The 22331-nt window shown below is 39.5% G+C and overlaps 1 protein-coding gene across 8 annotated transcripts; it reads left to right on the forward strand.

Annotated features, from left to right (window-relative positions):
* Positions 1-250: 250 nt before the first annotated feature.
* LOC128358433 (neuronal cell adhesion molecule-like) lies at positions 251-21959 on the forward strand. Of its 8 annotated transcripts, XM_053318700.1 has the most exons (29): positions 251-335; positions 1255-1266; positions 1805-1910; positions 2629-2822; positions 3175-3297; positions 4196-4366; positions 4994-5050; positions 6271-6382; positions 6498-6682; positions 6862-6996; positions 8009-8152; positions 8265-8376; positions 8460-8626; positions 8931-9078; positions 9306-9430; positions 9754-9783; positions 10596-10697; positions 11154-11351; positions 11791-11861; positions 12110-12335; positions 12474-12589; positions 12683-12887; positions 13817-13939; positions 14427-14603; positions 16323-16442; positions 17137-17298; positions 18005-18136; positions 18728-18806; positions 21713-21959. In XM_053318700.1, the coding sequence occupies exons 1-29, from the start codon at positions 251-253 to the stop codon at positions 21957-21959; spliced, it is 3864 nt and encodes a 1287-aa protein (XP_053174675.1). The 8 variants fall into 8 exon arrangements, with proteins under 8 accessions (XP_053174675.1, XP_053174676.1, XP_053174681.1 ...); XM_053318701.1 differs by lacking the exons at positions 1255-1266; positions 16323-16442 and having other exon boundaries at positions 254-335; positions 17086-17298; XM_053318706.1 differs by lacking the exons at positions 1255-1266; positions 9754-9783; positions 16323-16442; positions 17137-17298 and adding an exon at positions 17719-17723 and having other exon boundaries at positions 254-335; positions 14427-14607.
* The last annotated feature ends 372 nt before the right edge of the window (positions 21960-22331 follow it).

Genomic DNA, 22331 nt, shown 5'->3' on the forward strand with positions numbered 1-22331 from the left:
CTCTCTCCCCAGCTGATGAACACAAAATAGAACAAACTCAGTATTATGATTGATAGCCGCAGTAACTGGACGTGCTATTCAACCCAGTAATCTATGTTCCCCTTTCTATCCTCTTATCTCTGACGCTTTCTTTTTCTTTCTTTCCCATCCTCCCTGTAGTTGTGAATGTGCACGTGTCCTCAGACAGTGTGACTGAGCAGAGAGGCGGCGCTTCGCTGTATTTGGGGGCAGACCTTTGCGTCACACACCGATGATGGAGAGGAGGAGGATGGATGCAGCACTGCTGGTCCTGTTCTTGGGTCACCTCGCCGGCGCACTGGAGGTGCCACTAGACCGTAAGGCAACAGATCACACTCCAAACAACACATTCAAATATTCAAATCAGCTGATGTCAAGTCTCAGTTTTATCTATAGTTGAAACACAAATCGATTAATGTATTAGTCAATTGTAGATAATTCATTCATTCAGTCAGTATTTTTTTTCATTTCAACATTTTCTGGTTGTAATGTGAGGATTTGCAGTTTTTCTTTGTTAAAAAAGGAAAGCAAGCTGAATATGTATGATTTTTGGACTGTTGATTTTAATATGTAAACTCAGGGTCCAGGAAATGTTAATGGATATTTTCACTATTTTCTATAGAAACAGCCATTAATAAATTAATTAAGAAAATAATTGACAGTTTATAATGATAATAACCATTTGTTGCAGCCCTAGTTTTCTCGCAGTGAGAAAAGTTGACTTTAACTCCTCCTTTTCCCCTTGTATTGCTCCTGAAGTAGCTTTAAAGTCAGAAAATAATCTTATTCAACACTGCTCAACAGTATCACATTCATTCTTTCTCTCCATAGATATATAATCTATCTATGTATCTACCTTTAGTAGGGTTAGATTCTCGTTTCTAAACCCTTAATATGGGAGACTGTTTATATTTTGTTGCCTTGGATTTGTAAAGCAAACACTGTTCAACAACGTCTTCCTCAATGTGACTGATGTGGAAAATAAAGACTGTTTTGACTTCCAGCTCCACAGCATGATGTCATTGTGGCGCCTCTGTAGATCTTCTACATATTGTTTGGTTGGAGCCATTCAACACAGGAGACTGGCATTCCTCAACTGGGAACTAGCCTTGTCCAAACCATGTTTTGAAGCAGAAATTATGCAGGACGATTTATTTTTAACCACTAATGTCTGGTTCTCTTTACTGTCACATTGTTTTTTTCTTGTTTGCTGATTCTTGCTGGAAACACTATCAGTTCTGGAAGGATGTAAGTCTGAAAGTAGTGTGAATTTACCCGAGAGGTTGTGCTACAGTAGCTCTTTTGTTGTGCTTTAAGGGTTATATTTTATCATATTTTTGCATTATATTTTGGCAAAATGCTGAGTGTGACTTGCAGTGGATGTGTTGCATGCAGTGATCTTTTTTTTCTTGTTTTTTTCTGCGTGTTTCTGCAGTGGTATAGCATTTTCCATAGAGCCTTATTGTAAACAGCATGAGTTCACCTTTCATTTGTTTTGTCATAGTCCATTAGTTATCTCCCCAGCGCTGATGGGAATGCATTAAGCATTGGCTCATTACAATAAAGTGAAATGTACCTGAGTGTTCTGCATGCCTTTTTGCTGTTGCACATGTGGTAAGAGCTTTTTTTGTGTCTGTCAGCAAACAGCCATCTGGTTTGATTCAGCGTGATAAGTCCACATGTGATTGGTAATGACTGCTTGCATGGTCAATACAGCAACAGAAAAAAGCTTAGATATGCAGTAAAGGTCATGATTGAATAGCACCCTCTCTCTGATCGCTTTTAGTGCCGCAGCCACCGACTATAACTCACCAATCCCACAAGGATTACATCATCGACCCACGGGAGAACATTATAATCCACTGTGATGCGAAGGGGAAACCTCATCCCAGGTAGGAATCTGTGAACCATTATTTTGCATTCTTGATGCTGGTACTGCATACTGTACTATGTGTACTATATGTGAGAAAACTATTCAAAAGGATAGAAGTACAAATACATATATATATCTATATGCCACAGACATTTTGGGAAACAAGCTCTCTTGATTCATATTAAGCTCATGTCTGTACTGTAAATACAAAGTTAAGCCAAGAGCAGGTTAACTTAGCTTAGCAAGGGCTGGAAACAGATGGATACAGCTAGCTTGGCACTGTCCAAAACCTACCACCAACTCCGAAGCTCCTTAATTAACATATTACATGAAATCTTTTTTGTTGAATCTGTTTAAAGACCAAAGTGTAATAAACATCCAGTTGTTATTGCACTGGTAGGGGGATTTTGTTAACTTTGAACAGAACCAGGTAGGCTGAAGCTAATTATCTGCTTCCACTCCTTAAACTGAGCTAAACTAAGCTAACCATGGCCATAGCTTCATATTAACTGACAGACATGTGATTGGTATTGATCGTGTAACTGCCTGCCGAAAAGCCAACATTTCCCAAAGGTTAAACTAGTCTTGTAACATATTTCATTACCTTCTTAAGCCTAGCCCTATATTACAGCACACTGCGAATGGTGGTTGTGCACATCAGCAGATTATCATAACACAATATGGTATCAGTGAATATTAGCTACAATGTTGTGACACTGCTTTGGCTGCTCTCATAGTTTCTCCTGGACGAGAAATGGGACCCACTATGACATAGAGCAGGACCCTAATGTGACCGTGAAGCCCCACTCTGGGACTCTGGTGATAGACATCAGCAGAGTTAAGGCTGAAGATTATGAAGGGGTGTACCAGTGCACAGCAAGGAACAAGCATGGAGCCGCTGTTTCAAACAACATTGTTGTACGGCAATCCAGTAAGTTAATTTTCTACATGTCATTTTGCTTTTCTTCCATTTTTTTATGCCATTCATATCTTTCATAATATGGACATCAATTTATTTTCATTTTTCAACAATTAAGTTGCGTTTTCCATCTTTGGAGCACTGCTGAAAGGTAAAGGTTGCATGGAGAAAGCAGCACGAAACTAGAGCTAGAGCTGAATATCCCTTTTGTATTTTTCCTCTTGCACATTGTAATTCAGTAAGGCATCATCCCTCTCATCTCGCCTGGTCACCTGTCATCATGCCAACGACAGTCCATTAGCAACCCATATTTCATGTCTAATTATGAGACTACTACATCCATTGATGTGTGTGTTCTTTCCAGGGTCCCCTTTATGGTCAAAGGAGAAGATTAAGCCAATCGTTGTTCAGGAGGGTGTGTCCTTGGTGCTGCTGTGTCAACCCCCAGCCGGACTTCCTCCTCCGATTATTTTCTGGATGGACAACAGTGAGTGCTTCAGTCATGGAAAATGATGTTTTAGCTGCATACATGTACACATTATAACACAGTGTGTGACAAACGTTATGTCTGCTGTCAAATGAGTTAAAGCCCTGTGTGTGGTATTTTAATATGCACATTATATTAACATTAATTTTTAGACTTTGATATTAATTTAATAAGTGTAAATAATTGTAACCATTTGTGACATGGGGATTATGGATAATGTGGTCTTAATGTTGAGAAACACAACTGTGCCACTGCCAATGTCAATGTCATTTGTTTATTGATTTTCTTAGGCAATAGTGTTGAATTTTAAAGGGTCATTTCACCCGAATAGGAGCTTTAATACCTCTACTAGTGTATTGTATAGTCATTTGGACAATTTTGATAAGAATTTTCATTTTCCCTAAGCAGATTCCCTATTTTGATGGGGTTCTTGGAAGCACTTTAAGGACTTGTTGTCAATTGTGCCTTAAAAGTTGAGACTGAATGTTCATTCTTGACTTTGGAAACAACAGATGACAAAACAATCTCACCACAAGATCCACTTGGTTGCTCTTATACATTTCTGAGGAAGATATGATCATGATCAAGAATGAACTTTCAGTCTCAGTCTTCTGATAGCTTCTGAAGTTCATGCTTTCACCTCAGTGCAGTAGAGGCGACTGGATAATTATCTGAGGCCCTCAATTACAGCAAATCTTTCCAGAAACTATATCCCTGTTGTTTTGGATAATCAACAAAACACACTGCGGTTAGAGACTATGTCTTCAATAGAAAGTTGTTTCAATGAAAACTTAAGGACATTACTCTGTGTTATCTTTATTCTGATGACTTCACCTTTCAAAGAAGGCAGCCTATAGCACATTTAACATGCATTTTTTGAAATTGCTGTACACCTCAGACTTCCAGAGGCTTCCTCAGAGCAGCAGAGTGTCCCAGTCCCTGAGTGGAGACCTCTACTTCTCTAATGTACTCCGAGAGGATTCCAGGAATGACTACATCTGCTACGCCCGCTTCCCACACACACAAACCATCCAGCAGAAACAACCCATCACCGTCAAGGTCCTCAACCGTAAGTCTGACTCTGTGTGTCAGCAGAAGAAAATTAGATAATGGAAGGCAAATGCAGCTAGCATAACTGAGACAAATAGAATGATGTGATTGAGTCCGTGTGTGTATGTGTGTGTGTGTATGTGTGTGGTGTGCACAAGAGACGGTTCATTTACAGTAGTATGTGCTAGTATGACTGTGTAGGAGGAAAATGGCATTTCCTATATCTGATTCAATCCTCAGAGACGCCAGTGGTTGTCATCTAGCTGAAAAGACATATTGTCAGAGCTCTCAAGGCTCTTTCTACTATCTGCCAAGCATGCGTTCATTTTATTACTTCTATGGGACGTTCTGTATACGCGCTCTCTACCAACAACAAAGACGGCTCTCATTCAGTCTAGCCTTTGCAGTAAACATGACAGCGGACTGCTCCCACTACAGTTTTGTGACGATCGTTACACATTTGTGACTTTTTAGTCATCTGAAATTTTTTTGCTGTTGTTTTATTTGTTATTATTTGTTTGTTTTTTGTTGTTGTTGTGTTTTTTTTCTGGCAGTTTTAATTTTGAACATTCTCATGTTAAGTTGTCAAAGCATGTGCCTGATTAATTTAAACTTGTGCCGTGTTTGATTTTCTGTTGTGTTACAGTGGATGCAATCAATGACACAATGGCAGCTTTTTACAATGACACTGATTTATTTAGTGGTGAGTTTTGGCATCCCCTAGTGTTAACCCCTCCAACCTAGCGCTCCAAACCCTAGCTTCTATCCACTAACACCAACCCTTCAACCCAGAAATCCAAGGCTTTTCACAATTTCACTGATTTCTTTAGCGGTGAGATCTGGCACCCCCTAGTGTTTACCCCAACCTAAAGCTCCAAACTGTAGCCTTTACCCACTAGCACTAACCCTCAAACCCAAGAGTCCACGTTAATTCTCTATCCCTCTCTCACTCCTGCTCTTTCCAATCAAAAACCTTTTCTTAACTATTAATTTCCTCCTATTAATGACTTAAATGAGCTCTGCATGATTATTACATTACTGACTAAACTGATTGTGTAAAATAAACATGTAAAAACATCTGTACAATCCTGAAAATGACAACAGAGCTTTGAAATAATGAATCACAAATTGGTTAAATTATGAAGAAAATGAATGACTTTGTAATTGAAAGGAATTATTACATTCTCATTGGCGATTAACAATTAATTTGATCAAAACGTGACTTTTTACTTCTAAAATGTTTAATTAATACTTTTTCATTTCCATTGCCTCTCTCAAACATTCAGCTGAAGTCTTAATTTTCAAAATCACTCTTTCCCTGCCACCCCGCCTAGTTTTAGAGCGCACATACTTGTTAGTCACCTGTCACCAATGATTTTCATCTCATTTCATTTCTTGTTGTTTAAAAGAGCTTAATTTTTTTTTCTTTGTCTTAATGGCATACCCACAAAATGCCACACCTGAAACAGCAAGCAGTCTGATTCCCATCAAACTGTTTGCACGCAGGGATGTTTATCCTCATCACCATCATCATAAAATCTACTCGAGTAGATAGTTTAGCAGATTACTCATTTGCCAATTTAGTGGCAGAAAGCTAATTTTCATTCCTCTGATTCCCAAATCTTTGTACATTATATTCATTTGAGTCTCTATTATAATCCCAGAGGGCAGTTAATTGGCAATAAACACCCACAGAAAACAGGGCAATAAAATACAACACAGCTATAAAATTTACATCTAACTATAAAATATGAGAATAGTATCTGCAACGATGTGGCTTAATGCCTGTGTGCTGCAAACCCATTGCAGGATGCAGTTAAGGCAGGTGTGTGAATGTGAAAGGACCGGTTCAGGCCTGGATCTTCACTGCGTTGTGGGCTGTAGCAGAGGAGATGTAATAACTTTACTTGCGTGTAATTGCAGAAGACCCAGTTGATGAGAGGAGGCCAACCTTCCTCATCCCAAATGGCCCCTCCAGCTCCAAGATGGTGTTGAGAGGACAGGTGCTGGAGATGGAGTGTATTGCCGAAGGACTGTAAGTAAAAGAATCCGCCACTTCTTCAGTCCCAAATCCCTCAAGTGCCCATCTGCTTGACTGTCATCATCACTCTTTGTATTTGTCTCTTCCCTCTCTTCCTCTTTTAATCCAGGCCCACCCCTAATATATCCTGGACCAAAGTGAGCGGCGATTTCCCTGCCAAGCGCACATCCTTCCTGTACTACCAGAAGACTCTGCGTATTGTGGATGTGTCTGAATCGGATGCAGGAGAGTACCGCTGCATGGCCAAGAATCGTCTTGGCTCAGTTCACCACATCATCCGTGTCACAGTCAAAGGTGTGTTTGTGATGAAACGCAGAGTAGTCTATCCCATCAGGCCACAGTCACTCTTTCTTTCTGTCTTATCGCTCTCCCTCTTCCTGCATCTCATAATTGATTTATGCACAGATGCCAACAGGGCAGTGTGCTCAGTGATTAATTCTCCAGCCTTCTGCTGTGCTCTGCTCTATTCTCAGCCTCTCCATATTGGATCAGTGGTTCTCCCAGAAACCTTGTCCTAGCTCCAGGAGAGAACGGTGTGCTGACCTGCAGGGCCAGTGGCACGCCCAAGCCCTCCATCACCTGGGCGATGAATGGCATCCCCATAGAGAGTAAGTGCACCATGTCCCTCTAACTGAAACTCATTTTCCAGTCTAAAGGGCTTAATTCATTTTCATATAAGCTGAGCATTGTTTAATTTCATTAGTTGAAACAGTTTTTTTTCCATATACAGATTTGCATATACATTGGTACTGTAAAGCATTTTCTTCTCTGTGGGGTTGGATATTTTTTTTATAATTACGACAATACTTTTTTCAATACTTTAAACTGAAGAATATTGAGATGTTTTTCTCCAAACTTTTTTTCCCTCCAAAAAACAAGAAAAAATTCTACATCAGTAGTCAGTCAATTATCTCTCAAAGCACTGATAATTGAAATATTTATTCACTTTCTTCACAAAAGCTTGTCATCACACATCATGAGATGGCCAGGCAACCAACAGAGAGACTCCTGCAAGTCACTGCACCCATGGTTCATTGTTAAACCACAACTTGTCATTTTTACACTTCAGTTCTTGTACAGATTGAACAAAGAAGATATAACATGTTGGTCAGTAATTTTGTTACCTGTGGTAAAACAAGGCTACCTGTCTCCCCCTGTTGCCAATCTTTATGCAAAGCTTAAGCTAATCAGCTGTTGGCTGTGGCTTCATATTTGGCCTATGAGAATGATATCAATCTCCCTCTCTAAATCTTGGCAAGAAAGCAAATTGGTGTCTTTTCCCAAAATTATATGCTTTATGCTTCAATAAAAAGCAACCATTAAAGAATGTACAATGCAATACAAGAGTTTAAAAAACGTTAAAATAACTTAAAATACAATGTAATATGACCAAAACTATGATTGAAATGAAGAAGTAAACAGAAAAATCTGACCCAGCATTCAGTGCCAGCTTTCGGTACTTGACCGTTTTCAACAGCCCATTCTGTGAGCAAATTGTGATCAATACTGAAAAAGTAGTAAAGTTGTGATACCCTGTCAGCATGTTTAATCCTACAGAAGCTTCTCTATAAGATGTACAGAGCGATAGTTACATCTATACCCTCTACTGTCCATGAACAGATTCCCCTAAGGACCTCAGCAGAAAGGTGGAGGATGACACCATCATATTCACAGATGTACAGACTGGATCTAGTGCTGTCTACCAGTGTAATGTCTCCAATGAGTACGGCTACCTCCTGTCCAACGCCTTTGTCAATGTCCTCTGTAAGTTTCTCATATATGAGCAGGGATCCATTTATATTTGAATGTTGTTTTCCATTTACATTGATTTCTGGGTAGTAATAACATTGAAATTATTGCTGTTGCCTCACTGCAGCGGAGCCGCCCAGAGTGCTGACACCACCTAACATAGTCTACAAAGTCATCAAAAATCACCGAGTCCTGATGGACTGCGCTTCCTTCGGGTCGCCCATCCCTAAAATTACATGGTGAGTTAATGAACTTTTAACAGGGCTTTAAGTGTTGCTTTATGATTCTTCAAAAGATTAAAGCTGCTGCTTCTCTGTCTCAGGTTCAAAGACAGTCGGTCTGGCACCCTGGATGGAGACATGTACAAAATGCACGACAACGGGACTGTAGAGATTAGTGTAGCACAGGCCCGAAACAGTGGCAAATACACCTGCGTGGCCAGAAACATCCTTGGCATCTTTGAGAATCACGTCTACCTGGAGGTCAAAGGTGAGTGTGCACACACCTGGCTATTTACACACAGTGATGTTACAGTGTGATGTCTGACAAGTTCAGTCCTTTCAATCATTTGATTGAAAGGAAATTACCAGTAATTAATGTCAATTCTGCTATTCAAATTAAAAATATCAAATATTTCTGTTTATTTTATGTCTATTTTATCACCAAAAAAAAGTCACAATGTTATGATATCATGATATGTTATAAGTTTTAATATTAAATATTTTTATATTCATTCTATAAAGTTATACAGTTTAAACTTCACCTGACCTTTTTTTCCATCCCTTCCCATCAGAGCCAACCCGCATCCTGAAGCAGCCAGAGTACAAAGTGATTCAGAGGGGCAGGTCTGTGGTGTTTGAGTGTAAGGTGAAACACGACTCCTCGCTCGTCCCCACCATGAACTGGCTCAAAGACGACGGAGAGCTGCCTGATGATGAGAGGTCAGAGATGGTGCTCACTTCTTCGTCGTCGACGTCTGATTTTGTATAGCGTTAACCCTGCTTTTGCTCTTTTTTGCATTCTCTGCATGAAATATAACAAGGTCTTACTGTTATTGTGTATGATGTTTGGGTTTCATCAGTAATGCCTCTTTTTTTGTGCTGACAGGGATTAAATAACGGCATAGAATCTCATGTTCCTGAACTGTATACATGCTTTGTTTCTACAGATTGGTTTTAGACTCTGACAGCCTCACCATCACTGATGTGACAGAGAATGATGCAGGAGTGTACACATGCATCGTGAACACCACTCTGGACCATGATTCAGCCAGTGCTGAGCTCACTGTTATCGGTATGTACCACTTTACTGGAGCTCATTTTCACTGATGCATTAAACAAACTCACAAATTATTAAAGTGGAACCTCTCTCTACCTCAGGTCTTCCCAGAAAAGTGAATCTATCCAATACTTACTCAACAGATTTCCTTTCAGCCCTTCAAGGTTAATTGCGCAAGAGTTTACTTAAGAGCGTCGGAGAGGATTTAGTCAACAATCATGTCAGCAGCATGAATATTTGATTGTTGCCTTCTTAGCAAGCCAGATAATCTTCTTTGTTTTCTTCTGGATGACTGACCACTAAACTCCCTCTTTTGCTCCTGTGCTCTCACCTGGCAGAGGCCACACCAACACCAGCTGTTGTCTACGGTAAACCTGCAGCACATGAGCATCCAGATGTGCTCTGCTGACATGGGCTTCTGTTGTTTGTTGAATGTTTCCGTTAAGTTAAGCATGTTATGGCCTGAAGATACTGTTTGTTTTTGACAATCACTGAGCGTCTTTACATTTGTATTTTCAACTTTGATTTCAACATTAATTTCTTTTGTGTTTCAGGTGTTTTTATGTAAGCTTTTGCAATAAATTGTGGTGTTTATTCATTTTAGTAAAAATGCATAGTTTGGATGCATTAAAGCACTGATGTAAATAGGCAAATTCCACTCTCATTTGAATGCAGAGATTTTTTTTAAAGCAGACATCTCCCCATTGAATCACTTGGGAACTTTTTTAAATGCACCATTTCCTAATCACTCATATATTCCAAGCATGCATTCCGCTTTATCATAACAATTCCAAAATGTGAGCATCAATTTAGCCTCTCCAGTGAGCTTGAGACTCTATTTCATGCAGAGTGATTACGGAAGATGCTCAAGTAGGGTGTTACAGTCATTTCGTATGCATGATGCAGGGTCTGCATGTGTATCATAGGGTAAATAACATCCTCAAACAGAACATGTTAAGAAACTGAAACGTGTACTTGGCTGAACCAACATACTTTGCATTTATTGTTATTCTAGTATCACAGACGCAAATAAATGTAACCACATATCCTCTCGTGCTTGTGCTACATGTTCTTGTGGCATGAACCTTACTCATTTTATAAATGCTTATACAAAACGGCATGAATGTCATCCCAAACTGGTGTGTTGATCATGTTGCTTTCTGTGCTGTATCTCCCCCAGAGCGACCCGACCCCCCAACTGACCTAGAGCTGACAGACCAGAAAAAGAGGAGCGTTCAGCTCACTTGGACCCCTGGGGATGAACATAACAGTCCTATTCAGAGTATGTCTTTAGTGTGTGTGTGTGTGTGGGGGGGGTGCCTCTCCTTCTGCTTGGGAAGGCAGTGTGAATAAATCAGAATAATCTTTAAATCTTGAACCTCCATTTTGATCAATCCATAATATAGTCTGCAAAATGTATGGTAGTTTTTTATGGTAAGTTTTAACAGGAGGAGCACCGAAACATCAACAGAATTGTATCAAACCACTTCTTCAGCATAAGCCATTTCTCCACTGTCTATTACTATGGTCAGCATGTTGTAAATACTCACTGTTTTACAAAACATTTAGATACTATAGACTTAATTCATGATTTCTTTGAAGCATCAAAGCACTGCTGGAAATAGCTTTTTTTTTGGGAGACATTTTTGAGTTGTCCTAAAGAAAAAAACCTGAGAGCATTCATTCCAGTCATGCAAATACACTGTTAGATCATCTTTACACATATTTTTCCACACAGAATTTCTGATCCAGTATGAAGACTCACTCCACCATCGAGGTCACTGGCATAATCTTACTGAGGTCCCTGGAACCAAGACTACAGCTCACCTCAAACTGTCCCCCTACGTCCACTACATCTTCAGAGTCTTGGCTCTCAATGCTGTGGGTTTCAGCCGTCCCAGCCTCTCCTCCAGGATGTTTAAGACGGACCCTGCAGGTAGTCGCTCAGCTGATATAAATATATATATATATATTATAATTATAGTCTGCCTATATCCTTTAAAGAAAAATACTGGGGCGCGCAGGTGGTCGAGTGGTTAGAGCACATGCCATATACGCAGCCGACCCCGGTTTAAATCCCGGCTGGAGGTCCTGCATGTCACACACCCCCCTCTCTCCCATGTTTCCTGTTTATCTACTGCTAAATAAAGGTGTCTATGCCAACAAAATCTTAAAAAAACTATACTACTAATAATATAAATCTGTTGATATTTTCTAAGAGCAAATTGTCTTATGTGTTGTAAATAAACATTTTAAAGGGAGATGGTTGGTTGTTGGATGTCCCATATCAGAGGGAAATCACTGTTGATCTGATCCACAGGGAAAGGTGTTCCTTGGCATAACTTTTCATTTTGTCTTTCTCAATATATTTTTAGCTCCAGACGAGAATCCGACAGGTGTACAGGGACATGGAACCGTAAATAACAATCTTGTAATCTCATGGAAGGTAATAAAGCAATACAAGACCTGAGATCTGTTTTAATCCTGAGGCATTTACTGTTGTCCAGGGAGAACCATGAAACATGAAAGGATGCTTTTGTTGTGAAGCAGGATTTTGTTATTCACTGTTCTTTTGTTCTTGCTTTCCTCTCTGATTTTATTAATCACTAAAAAACATATACAACACAATTTGCAAGCAGTCATCTTCTGCAGCTATTGAACAACTAGTTAAATATAACACTTTGTCTTCTGCAGCCACTGTCAGGCCTCCAATCTAATGGTCCAGGACTTCACTATAGAGTGATGTGGAGGCAGAAGTCGATAGACAGTGAGTGGACGACAGTGACCGTAGCCAACAACTCCAAGTTTGTGGTGTCTGAAACGCCCACGTTTGTGCCGTATGAGCTAAAAGTTCAGGCTGTGAATGACCATGGTTCTGGACCTGAGCCTGCTATTTCCCACGGCTACTCAGGAGAGGATTGTAAGTTATTTTGACTCTTTAGACTTTTGCAAAATGTAGAGCCTTGGGCTGCAAATGCACTGTGTATCCTTTAACATTTACTCAGTATGTTTCCTGTTGTACTCAGCTGTTGTGTTGTGCTCCTTGTCTATTGTACAGTACCAAGCGCAGCTCCGAAAAATGTGCACGCCGTTGTACTGAACAGCACTCTAGCAGAGGTGCACTGGGATGCTGTACCCCATGAATTGATTCGGGGATATCTCAAAGGATATAAGGTACCTTCTTACAAATGAGGTGTGACAGGTAGAGCAATCCCACCAATGTCAAAACATGCTCAGCATTTACTGTAAACTAACTCTGTTTTGTAGGTGTACTACTGGAGAGAGCGCAGCCTGCACAAACATAACCCCCATCATGTAGAGAAGCAGATCCTGACATTCAGTGGAAACCACACCCACGGCATGCTGCCTGGTTTACATCCTTTCAGTCTCTACTCATTCAACGTCAAGGTTTTTAACGGCAAGGGAGAAGGCCCTGCTAGCCCCACCCAGCAGTTTGAGACACATGAAGGAGGTAAGAGAAGGAACTGTCTGTCTTACTCTTTCTTTCATATCAGCAGACTTTAAGACACATAAACATTTTCTGCTTGGAATAATTAATTGTGTCTGACATATTTTTTCCACAAAAACTTTCAATTATCTTGTCAAACATTCTTAAAATAACATCTACTACTTATGAATATTCAAATATTTTTTATTCCAAAAATGTAACTACTGGAAACTCACTGCTTAAACTCACATTTAAGGTGAGCACAGAGAAACCTTCCACTTCCAGCAGAAAAAAAGCAAAAATAATACTTATATTATACTTGTATTAAACTCTGCTCATTAATCCAGTCTGTACAGTGAGGCTCAAACATCAAAGAAGTGCATTAAGAAAAAGCAAAACATGTTTTTGACTAGAGCGGGGCTGTAAGATTTTATTTGTATGCTTGTCACCCAGCAACCATGACCACATCATCAAGTATCAAATCCACAATCTGTGACAAAAAACAAAAAATTAAAACTTCTCCAAAACAATTATGCACAAGTATGTATTGTAACTGTATTGTAAATGTAAATTTTAGATTATGAATGGTTGAACATGATATATTCATTTTCCACCTGTAACTCAAACACTTGACACATAATGCATGTCCATATTGGGTACCTTAAAACCAAATGGTCAGGAAACTGGATAATACTAAGCTGAGTTACCAAAGTAAATATTAAAATTTAACAATTCACTAATAAAACACTGGCGTTGATGTTATCCATCATGACTGGTATTCAGTACATTATAAAATCTCTTTTAAACCTCAAATTATAGTCAATTAATACTACATTAACTGTTAAAATTGGACATAAACTTACATGCTGTTCTCTTTAATCATTTGTTTACAGTGACTTTGTAATTAATTTTCTTTTGCTGAGAACTTCATGTATTATTTGTGTTTTGTGCAGTGCCAGCAGCCCCTTCTTCCTTGGTCATCACCAACCCCAAACTGGACTCTCTAACCCTCGAATGGAATCCTCCTCGTGACCGCAATGGGCTCATCACTGGCTATACCCTCAAATATCAGCCAGGTGAGTGTTTGTTGTTTTTTTCCCTTGAAGACAGTAAATGAACCATAGTGCTGAGTTTAACTAAACTTTTATGCCTTTGCCTAGTGTTGAATGTCACCTTCGTTCATGTAGTTTGTAGTTTTGTCATGTTATGTCATTCTTTTTCATGTGTTGTACTGTCATCCTGTTCAAACTCAGATTATAAGAGATAAATTAATAAAAAATAAAAGGTTAGAGCAGTCTAAGAACATTTTAGTGAACTTATATTGCCTAGATTAAAACAACATAAATTAACAAATCAACTTTTGTCATTCCTGCCTTCTATTCCTGAACCCTCCACCTCTGTACAATTACTATCACTTCCACCTCTGTCATTATTGACACTCAAACCCCATCTACAACCCAACCCCTCTCCCTCATCCTCCTCATACCTCTATTCAACTTACCTCACTACTTCCCAACTTCCACCCCATCCCATTATTCTGTCACCCATCCTCCACCCCTGTAGTCAATAACTCCAATGAGCTGGGCCCAGTGGAGGAGCTGGCCCTGCCCGCCAATGAGACCTCAGTCACTTTGTTCAACCTCAAGTACAGCACACGCTACAAGTTTTATTTGAATGCGAAAACAGACAAGGGAGCAGGCCCAGCCATTTCACAGGAAGCTGTCACCATCATGGACGAAGGTAAGTCATCAAATGCAGACGTCTAGAAGAAAATGACCAAAATAACATGCATTTTTCCTCCTATTTGAAAGCTAGACGAGCATAAATCATATATACTGTATCATTATATCAATTACTTCTGTAGAACGCAGGTAAGAGTGCCCAAACATGCCATTAATCTACTGATCATATGATCGGTTTACATTGACAAGCTTTCCTCCAAACAATGAAATGCTGCTTAACTGTGAAGCTTGGTGTTGTGTTTATTGTATAATACTGCTGTCGATTAATCATTTAGTCAAACAATATCAAATTAATCCACAACAATTTGTAAGCCAAATTCTAACACTTGTTGATTTCAGCTCTGTTTTATATCATTGTAAATTTGGTAGCACAAAACAATTTGAAGATGTCACAGCATTTTTCACTTTTCACTTTTCAGACTAAAAGGTTAATCGAAGAAAAAAAAAAAGCTTAATGAAAATAATAGCTTGTTGTAGCCCCATTGTTCAGTCAGGAGGATGTTGTCATGTGTTCTGTGTGTGTAAAATGTTCCTCTTCAGTCTTTCATTGCACAGTGTTATGTGCATTTTTCTATAAAATCTTTTTTTTTTAGCATTTTACAAAGCATGATATACTGTACATAAGTTCCTCATCTGTGTGTAGTGGAACATGAGTGTGATCCAGTTGCATTGTTACAATAGGTGACTCATGCTGTCATGAAGCCCTCCCTCAGACCGATCATATATTTAATTCACTGCTATATTACACAGCATGACCACATGAATGTCTCACTGATACATAGTGACACAGATAACGGGGGGGTCATCTTATAATGACCCCTGTCCTGTTGTTTTTCTGTGTCCTGTTTCCCTCTACAAGCTCTAATATCACAGCTTGACGGAGATGAGGGCACACGTACCAATGGTATCAAGAGTGATGCACTGATGCATGTTTTACAGATACATCTGTAGCTTCAAAAAAAAAGAAGAAAAAAAAAAACACCTCAGGCATGCACGACTCTTCTTTTGAGCACTTTCCCCTTCGCCTCTGTCAAATTCTGCGGCTTGCCAAAAATGCTCCACTGCTAAGTTCAAAGCTGAGAAAAGTTCAAAGCTACACAGATAAAGATGCTATGTGACATGTGCCTTTTTAATGTCATACGATAAAACTAGACTTTTCAAAGCACTACGCCTTTTTTTTTTACTGTGCCTTTGGCGACATTTACCCCTTCTTCCTTCTTTCATGGTGGCTACTGGTGATGCTTTTTCCCATGCATGGCAAGGCTTTGCTTGGCATGCCAATGAATTGTGTGCATTGACTTCAGTGTCTATGGTGTCTTTGCCTGTGTGGACAGTGTTTGAGTCTTGTGTGTTTGTCTCTCGTTTTTGTGCGGTCTTTACCCTTATCCATATTGTTTACAGGGAGCATCCAAACCTCTCATCCCATTGCACCGTCTCCTCCACACCGTCCGTCCCACAAGGGTACAGATACTGCTGTGATCTTAGCGCACTACATGTCTGATTTGTACCTGATGTGATTATATGATCAGCTTTGTGTATTCTTATGTTTTCTGGCTTAGTGTCCTGACTGAAACTGCTATTGTGTAAGGCTAGAAGTCTAGATTCAGTGATCCTAAGAACATTTAATGGGACCACAATTAAATCATTTGGCAGTTATTGGATTGTCCTTTGACCAACAAACAAATCTTGATGGTTGTCTTTTCTTTTGTGTGCTCAGCGCCGGCTGTGAGTCCTTTTGGGAACGTTAACTCCTCGATGGGAGAGGAAGGGGCCCTGATCAGTTGGGAGTACTGGGGCCCGGAGAAAAACGTTTATGTAGAATACATAGTAAAAAACAGTAAGCAAAGCAACACAACTGTATTTCTGACAGTTCCGCAGAGGTGGCAAGAGACTCCTACTTTATTATTGGCTTGCGCAGGTGAGCAGAAATATTGGCAGTCACGTTGATGCTGGCTCCTGCCAAACGTGGACCCAGATGTGATAAACGAGGCTGTCTGCGATTGGATTGCTAATTATCCAGACCTGTTACTGACTAGATTTCCCATGACAATCTCTCAGGAGCTTGTGTAGAAAAAACATCATAAAGAGCAGACAAACATTCTTGTTATGCCAATTGATTTTGACTGAAGTGCTCTCCATTTATATCCACCTTCAGCGAGGATGAAAAACACTATGTTGATGTAGTATGGCTCTCTCACACCTACTGTTTAATAAATTCAATTAGAAGATATCATCATCATAGAATACAGTAATTTAGAAAATGTAGTTATCAAAAACATAATCATATTATCATCAAACACTTTCCATATTTAGCTCATCACCACATGTATAATTGATTCAAAGATCGAATTGTTTTTGTAGAACTGCATAGTTCCATACATTACATTAATTAAATCTAATATAGATAGCTTTACCTGCAGTATAACACCATGCCAGTAGATGTTTCCGTTGTTGACTTGACCTCCGTGGCCCATTTGAAGTTGTGTTCACTCCCTCAAACGTACCTCTCTTCATCAACGTCCCTCCTGCAGGTGAAGGTCAAGAGGAGTGGCAGAAAGAGCTCGTGAACGGCTCTCAGAACTATATGCTCAAGGGCTTAAAGGAGGGCCTCTCCTATAGGGTGCGTTTGGTGGCCAAAGGTCACTCCGACCAGGCACCCCACCGCTCCAAGGAGGTAGTGGTGGAGGTCCCAGGTGAGGCAGTTCCCGAGCGGCCGCCTCTGCCTTGGCCTTGGCCTGGCCTGGCTTTGCATTGTTTCTTGTGTAGACTGTGTAGTTGTTTGTGTCGTTTTGCAATTATAACTCAGTCAAGCATGGGTTTAACAGATGTGTCATGGTCGCTTTATATGCGAGGCATGCGCTGTAGTTGTGTAGAGACAGTGTATAGCAGTATGCATGACTGTGTGGTTCAAATTCAACATAGTTAAAGTCAGTCTCGTACGCTTGGTTATTAAAGAAATCGGATATCATTCTCATATAGATATGATGTTTGATATATGTTTAGCGTTATAATATTTAACCTTATATCACTCTCAGTAAACTTCTGTGTATGTTTGTGTGTAACTGTTATTGTCTGTGTCTATCTGTGACTCTCTGTGTATGTATTTGTGAGAGAATGAGTGATTTCCTACAGTACATTGTTTATACTGTATACTATTAGTTCAGTCTAACTCTTCTAACATGAAAGTTGTAATTTTCAGTAACAATGTGCAATCATGATCTACTCATGAGCTGAAATGTCTAACAAGTAAATACTAGATGAATGCTTAAGATATTTAATGCTGACATACATTCATAATTATGTTACATAATTATTCATAATTGTTTCTATTTCCCCCATCCCACTGGGAAAAGATAGTCCAGTCCTGAATGTTAAACCTTTGTCTCCTCCTTTGGCCAGCTGTGGCGAGCAGACAAGTAGACATCGCCACTCAGGGATGGTTCATTGGCCTCATGTGTGCCATCGCTCTCCTCATCCTGATCCTCCTCATTATCTGCTTCATCCAGAGGAATAAGGGAGGGAAATACCCTGGTGAGTATTGCACAAGCACTGGCATGAACACACCTAACCCACACTTTAATGCTTTATTCACTGACATTCAGTTGTGTTTAATAGGATTTTAAGATTAGGTTTTAACATAGTGTCAGAATATAGGTTTGTTTTTGCACTGAGAGCATATGAAAGCATTAATACAGCTTTCCTATTATATGGCTGCTACCTTGACAAATGCTCAGGTTCTTCTTTTTCTCATTTTAACCAGCTCCTTGTCACATTATAAGTGATCATTTTAATCTCATGACATACTTTGAAACTTTTTGAAACTTATCGCAAGAACAAGAAGTAACACCGACAGTTGATGTAATCTTGTTACAATTAAAACGTTTTCTTGTTTTACGAGAAACCAAGCTTTTTGTTTTCATGGTGGCACCAATACGCTGACGTTACTTTCAGTCACATTCAGTTAAGAATAAGCACCAGTCAACACAGCAATGAAGGCAATACAAAGTATTTCTTACACTATTTCCGTACTATATACAATATTACACATAAATACAGGACACACACTATCGTAATTGTCTCTTATTTTCCGTCACTGTGGCATTTTGCTTGTTTTCTCCTCAGTAAAAGAGAAGGAGGACGCACACACAGACCCAGAGTTCCAGCCCATGAAAGACGATGACTGTACCTTTGGGGAATACAGGTGAGAGAAAGTGCTCCAGCCTCTGGAGACCCCAGAGCCCATTTTACCCATCAGCCCTTGCCCCGTCCCTGCTTTCGGCCAGATCTGATCACTCTGGCTGGGCTGGAGCTTTGCACTCCTTCCCTCCTGTCAACCCTTACAGCTGATCAATAACTGACCCAGGATCTTCAATCACAGAAAGTCATAACAACAACAAGAAGTGCCCCCATCTGAACTTCTACCACCGTAAAGCACAAGATTTTTTTTAAATCTGGGTTCTGGGACGTCTTGGATGGCACATGCCACTTACCTGTTTTGGACTCTACACTGTGTGTGTCCTCAATATGACATTTGGGTGTCATTTGAGAAGCAGGATTCTTCAGGTTCTCGAGATGAGGAGTTTGGTGTTTCAAAAATTGATATAAGAAGCAAATATATAAGCTAGATTCATTTGCAACACATCCTAAACTGACCTGAGCTTCAAATCTCATTCTAACTAATAAGCTACTCATATACATCATCTGTACAGTATGATATAGTATTAACACTTTGCCTAGTGTATTGCTACTTACATACACAACCCTGATATGATTGAAACTCACTGAATTCCTGCTAACTTACAGCAGTTATCCAGCTATGCTTGTTAGCACCCTGTTTCTAGGCTGCTTCTCCAATCGCACGCAGAATAAAGAAAAATGAAGCACTTTACTCCTGTATAGCTAGCATTTTGGAAAATTGTTTTTTTTATAAGTGAATTTATAAGATGGTCTTGCTTTTATATTTTATATTCCTTTTTGTATTATGTATACACAAATCTGTTCTATGGATTTTATGCTGTGATAAATACATATCGATATATATATATGTAGAATATATATAATATGTGATATGCATGGTGTGGAGATCTGATATATGAAATTTTGCTCTAGGCAATAATGTGTTGAATTGAATTATTATTTATAGATATACAGTGTATAGATGCATATGGATATAATATGAAACTATCAGCATGTTTGAGGGAAACAATCATCAATGAGTGTACTGGAGTTGGTTAATGCTGTTTTTACAGGCCAGCAGCCATTCTTTAATATTTGTAGTCATTTTTAAAGGGTAAGACTGGAAATATTCTACATTTTTGTTACTGACAACAAGATCCATGAAAAGACCAAAACCAACAGTGCATCTGTCTGTCTCTCAATAGTCTATCCTAAGTCCATATTCCTACTGACAGTTTGAATTTTTAAAATAGGTGACAAATATATTCTTAAAATTCATGGAAAATGTTACTTAAGCAGTGGTTAAAATTGTATTTACTGGGCACTATCTTCAGCAACAGATTTGTTGTGTGTGTGGGATTTACTCAAAATAAACTACAGTGCATATCTTTATTGTAATAAATCCACAGCATGGCACAGTGATATAGTTTTAACAGTTTTTGGACAACTATGGAGGTCTATGGCACACAGGCAGTAGTAGGATCAATTCATTGTTGGTTTTGGTCTTTTCATGGGATTTGTTGGCAATAAGAAAACTATAGAATATCATCAGACTTACCCTTTGAAACTCATGTAGTTTGAGAAGGTAAAATGAGGGACCTGTTCAAACTGTAAGGACTATGGACATCGACCCAAAAAACACAGTAGACAATAAATCACAAGGCAAAGTGTACAAATATTATAGTGCCTTTGTGAGAGTATACTTTATATCCATGCTGTTTCCATTAAGCTCAGATGAAACCTTACAGTATGTCAATAAAGGCATAACTTAACTCAACTGAGCTGTTCTTGTTTGACTGTAGGAGCATACTATAAGTATGTCAGACTGTGTACATTACAGTACACGCACAGCATACGTGCCTGTTAAAGTGCTACACTTCTAAAAAAGAAATCGTCCCAAGTGTGTGCATTGTGCAATCATCTCTGGGAGTCAACTGTTGAGTTGTGTGGGATAGCAGCTGGATCTCCCTATCTGGTCGCAAGGGTGTAGGAAAGGTAAGGGTGATGATGTGTGTGTGGGGGGTGGTGGGGTTGAAGGTCATTGCTCTGTAAGTCCAGCATGTGAGCAGGGTCAGTGAATAGTCAAGTCACTGTGGAGAAAAACGCTTGCTTTAAAAGCATCCTGGGTTTTTCACGGCTGTCATCAAGTTTAATATTTGGTCATCAAGCCTTCATTATGTCAAGTGCATAGAATTATCTTATTTAACTGCTCTCATTAACAGACTGACTATCTATTACATTTAAATTCAAAAACATGCAACATTTCAGCATTGTGATGGCTTTGTGATCTTATCTCATTGATGTTCAACTCGTGTATGTGGAATGTTTTTGAGTATCTGATATCCAAAGAAAACTTTCTTTGCAGATTTTCTCATGCATTTTGCTAACTTGTGATTATTATCATGCTTGCCATGGGGGGTGTTTGGCTGGAACGTTGCTTACCAAGTTTTATTCACATCATTGCCTTGGATTTTCTGTTCTTCATCACAACCTCTGTCTTGCGAGGGGAAATGCTTTTGTCAAACAACACATTTACCACTTCACATACAAACTTGGTTTCAAGGGGAATTTGAACAGGATACCATTGCTTGAGATTTATTTCCCTGTTGCCTGATGGAAACCAACTAATCATTCATAGCTACGGTTTTTTAGACATGGAGCAAGCCAAATTCAAATTAGCTTCTTGTGCAGTGTGCAGGAATGTTCACTGTTGCATAGCAGAGAATACATTTTAAGGAAGCTTTTAATGAGTGAAGATTATTTTTAATCAGTGAAACACCTTTACCATGACCTATCAAATTTAACAGTAGGTTGTGGTAAAATGAACTATCAGCAGTTCAGTGCTCCATCTAAAAAAGTGATCACTAATCTCCTTGTTGCATCTGTCACATCATCTCACCTTTAACACCTGCATGTTATTTTCTCCTTCAGTGACAATGAGGACCATAAACCATTAAAAGGGAGCAGCACGCCATCTAATGGGACAGTTAAGAGAGACGACAGTGACGACAGTTTAGTTGAATACGGGGAAGGAGAAGACGGACAGTTCAACGAGGATGGCTCGTTTATCGGTCAATATAGCGGAAAGAGTGCCAGCAGGGAGACTGCTGAGGGCCAAGAGAGCTCGGAGGCCCCATCCCCTATAAATGCCATGAACTCCTTGAACTCCTTTGTGTAGCCAATCAGTCTCACAGACCAATCGGAGGTGCTGCGCTGACTGCTCAATCCCCACATCTCTCTTAAAAGGATGTCCCACCACCGCATGGCTTCGCTGTCACATGTCCCTCCCTGGTACCACATTTGACACATGAAATGCAGACAACTCATTAACGACATCTACCTTTTCATTTGGAAATCTTTATGGAGAAGCTTGGAAACCCATGGCTCATTAAAGCCAAAGCAGCATTTACAGGAAAGAAACAAGAAGTAGTAGAACAAGACATCTGATTTTAACAGTGCATGTATTACCTGATATGACCTAAAACCATATATAAATTAACACTTTGAGATTAACAAGCGTTGCATTTTTACCAAGAATCTCTTACGGACT

This window comes from Scomber japonicus, chromosome 5, assembly GCF_027409825.1.
Source record: "Scomber japonicus isolate fScoJap1 chromosome 5, fScoJap1.pri, whole genome shotgun sequence".
Classification (NCBI taxonomy): domain Eukaryota; kingdom Metazoa; phylum Chordata; class Actinopteri; order Scombriformes; family Scombridae; genus Scomber; species Scomber japonicus.